At 38.1% G+C, this 3,924-nt stretch overlaps 1 protein-coding gene across 5 annotated transcripts in view; it reads right to left on the reverse strand.

The window, feature by feature from the left end:
* The window catches only part of Ptprz1 (protein tyrosine phosphatase receptor type Z1), a 173,123-nt gene that overhangs the window by 18,274 nt on the left and 150,925 nt on the right, over positions 1 to 3,924 (reverse strand). For all 5 annotated transcript variants that reach the window (XM_010635346.1, XM_010635345.1, XM_033758096.1 and 2 more), the window contains 3 exons: positions 3,775 to 3,909; positions 3,085 to 3,219; positions 1,233 to 1,396 (listed from right to left, as the gene is read on the reverse strand). In XM_010635346.1, coding sequence (XP_010633648.1) covers positions 1,233 to 1,396; positions 3,085 to 3,219; positions 3,775 to 3,909 — 434 coding nt within the window. The remainder of the gene's footprint in view (positions 1 to 1,232; positions 1,397 to 3,084; positions 3,220 to 3,774; positions 3,910 to 3,924) is intronic.

Genomic DNA, 3,924 nt, shown 5'->3' on the forward strand with positions numbered 1-3,924 from the left:
TCTTTATTCCTTTTATTTCTTTCTCTTGTCTAATTGCTGTGGCTAATGTTTCCACAACTATATTGAATAGGAGTGATGATAGTGGACATCCTTGTCTTGTTCCTGATTTTAGCATGAAGGATTTCAGTTTTTGACCATTTAGCATGATGCTGGCCGTTGGTTTTTCATAAATGGCTTTTATCAGATTGAGGTAGAGACTCTATGCCAATTTGTAGGATTTTTATCATGTTTGCATGTTGGATTTTGTTAACAGCTTTTTCTGTGTCTACTGAGATGATCATACAGTTTTTGTCCTTGGCTGTTAATATAGTGTATTACATTAATTGATTTGCATATGTTGAACCATCCCTGTGTCCCTGGGATAAATCCCACTTGGTCAGGGTGTATGATTTTCTTGATGATCTTCTGCATTCTATTTGCCAGTATCTTATTAAGGATTTTTGCATCTATGTTCATTAGTGAGATTGGCCTGTAGTTCTCTTTTTTGGTTGGGTCTTTCTCTGCTTTTGGGTTCAAGGTGATGCTTGCTTCCAGGGATGAATTTGGGAGTATTGCTTCCCTTTCATTTTCACTAAAGAGTCTAAACAGTAGTGGCAGTAGTTCTTCTTTGAAGACCATTTGTCATGACTTGTGTTTAGATATCCCCCAGTCCTCATGCAGATGAGGTTGGGCTTTCTTTTCAGAGGTGGCTGAATCTGGAATGTATGATGCAGGGATTAAGGGCATGTGATTACTAAACCACTACATGTGAGTGATTGGTTTTGCCACTATCCTAATCCTAGTAGTCTGGATGGAATAAACCAGGCAGAAAGACTGTTAAATTCTCTTTTTGCTTCTGTTGCCTTCCACTGCCATGAACTCTTACCCCTCGGCCACTCTGCTTTGGAGCCAGCTGATTATGGACTGAAACCTCTACAAACTGTGAGCCAAATAAACCTTTTCTCCTTTAACTTCGAGTGCCAGGTATTTTGTCATAGTAACGAGCAAAAAGTAACTAAACACATCATTCCAACAAACAGAATAATAAATATAAATATTTGGTGCTCTGAAATATTCAGCAATCAGATTGTGTTGAGCACGCTCATGTCCTAGTGGTCAATACTTAAAAAAATGGACATGTAATTTCATCTTCCTCATTTCACTAATTCATTCCCATTTTGGAAAAAATTTGTTCCACTGATTTCCTTTCATAAGCAATTCTGTGGGTTTGGAAGCACATCTCTGAGACTTACCTGCAGTGGACTACGACAGGCCCCACTGCATGGCGCTTGGCATGGGCCGCCTTTCTCACGAAGGTCAGCACTGGCAGGGAATATTCAGGGACTCCCATGTCTGGCCACTGAGTGTAGTGATACTGTGTGACCACTCGCCCGCTGGGCCTTCCTTTCTGGGAGCCCTGGAAAAGTTCAGACAGCTAGTAACAGTAGCATACACACAGCGTTCTTAAACATAAGTTCAAGATTCAGTTTGAAGTTGAAAGTATATAATGAAGCAAAAAGAAAAGTATACTGCCATTCGTGATGGTCAGTTTTATACCCTCCTGGCTAGGCTATAGTTTTCTGCTGGTTGGTGGAACATTAGTCACAACAGGTGTTGCCGTGAAGCTATTTTTGTAGATGTAATTAACATTTAAATTAGAAGACTTAGAGTAAAGCAGATTACTCTCCCTATGGTAGGTGAGACCAGCCAATTAGTTGAGGCCTTAAGAACAAAGACAGATTTCCTGAAAAAGAAGGAATTCTTATATAGATTGTAATGCAGAAACTTGCTTAAATATTCAGCCTGCTGCCTTGATGAATTTGAACTCTGCATTGAAATATCAACTCTTAACTGAATTTCCAGGATGCCACATATGAAATCTGTCCTTCAGACTTGCTAATCCCCAGAAATCTATTAGTCTGTATTTAGAAAACACTATCTGTCCCATCCGTCCATCTGTCTTTCTATGCATCTATGTATCTATCTATCTGGCCATCCATCTATATCCAATCATCATCGTGTTGTTGTTTCTGTTCTTCCTATTATTTTTGTTTCTCTTGAGAATCTGAGGTAATACATTATTTTTGGGGTATTTTTTTACTTCACGTATTTCAATCTTCATGCTTTTTAGCTGGATGCTGGGATTACATGAGGGTTCCCATGTGAAGTGGCCACACTCAGCAGAAATTTTTGTTCACACCTGCACCGTGAGCAGTCTGGCCCCAAACCCACAGCTGACAGACATTTGGAAGACACATAATTGTATGCTGCCTTGGTTATGCCAGCCATGCATTTACAAAGGGACAGAATGCATTAAAGGACATCACTGGTTTTACTTCTTAAAAAGAAATCATTTTTAATTGCTAAAAGTTATATAGATTTCCAGTGGATAACATAAACATGTTTTGAACCATATATATTATACATTGTGGAAATCAAACATTAACCTGAATATTATCTCACATTTTTTTGTTGAGAATACTTTATTCTTAGTAATGTTTAAGTGTATAGTACATTGTTGTTAACTATAGTCACCATGTTACACAGTCGATCTCTTGTGTAATAGAAACTTTCTGGCTAAACGGAATTATGTATCCTTTGACCAGCATCACACAGCTTTCTTCACTTTCAAGCCCTGATAACCCCCATTGTACTGTTTCTGAGTTTGACTTCCTTGTTCTCAAGTAAAGTAAGATAATACATTATTTGTCTTTTTGTGCTTGGCTTATGTTAGTTAATATAATGTTCTCTGGGTTCATCCAAGTAATCACAAATGACAGGATTTTATTCTCTTTTAAAACTGAAAAGTATTGCACTCCATAATACACGTACACACACACACACACACACACACACACACAGTGGTGCCTCACTTCATGACACTTTTATTTGCAAACAATATGGTTTGTCACAATTTTGTTTTTTGTTTGCAAACTCTTCATTGGGTGACAAAGAGGACTGTGGCCATCTTTCCCATATAGATACAAACCTGGCCATCTTTCCAAAATTGTAGAACACATTAAGTCTGTGAACCAAGGCATACATGTATATATGTCTTTATCTATTCATCTACTAATGGGATATGTCCGTTACTTGTTGACCAACCTTTTTAATTTTTGTGTTTCTTAGAGTAAAATTCCTCACAGTGTAATAGGCAAGCACTTGAACATTCTTCTGATTGACCAGAAAGTTCCCATATTCTTCACTACCATCTGCTGGCCAGTACTGGTCACACTTTCTCTGAAAAAGAGAAAGTAAAGATTCTATTTCCACATTGCAAACATGCAAGGTAAAAGTCATCCCTGAAGCAAGTGAAAGTTGCAGATCATGACAGGAAGATTTGGGCTCACCTAGATGTCATTTTTCCCTTCTTGGTGATTATTAAGTTAATTTACGAGGAGACCAGGGATAGAATCACAAAGCTGAGAGACTTGAGATTACCTAAGCTCATCTTCCCTCTTTCATGTAAAGAGAGCAATGCAAGATGTATTGAGAGCCTGCACTCAAATCCAGGTCCTTCAAATTAAAAGAGGTTACAGTCTTTGCTGCTTTTTAATAAGTCTCATTCATGTTTTTTCTCACAGCATGAAGAATGTAGTTAAAGAAAGAGGTAGCTGCATTCATGGTAAAACATTTGACCTATAATGCTAACCGGGCCCCTTTAGCTGTCATACTTACAAGAAGAAACCCTTATTAGTTTTATTAATTTTTCCTGCTTTCATATGCTGACTCTTAATGCTAATTGAAAGCTTCTCTAATTGCTATCCGGGCATAACACAATAGTAAGCCACATACCCTGCCTTTCTCCACGAGGTTTGTTATCATGATGATAACTTCCACGTTATGCTCCCATATCATTCTCCAGAAGTCTTCAGCTGTGGATTTCAAGGGTCCTTGGGCAGCAATGTAAGCCTTTGGCCTGTTATATCCCTGAAGATAAAAATA

The sequence above is a fragment of the Fukomys damarensis genome, unplaced genomic scaffold (assembly GCF_012274545.1).
Source record: "Fukomys damarensis isolate Sample0158 unplaced genomic scaffold, DMR_v1.0_HiC HiC_scaffold_4, whole genome shotgun sequence".
Lineage (NCBI taxonomy): Eukaryota > Metazoa > Chordata > Mammalia > Rodentia > Bathyergidae > Fukomys > Fukomys damarensis.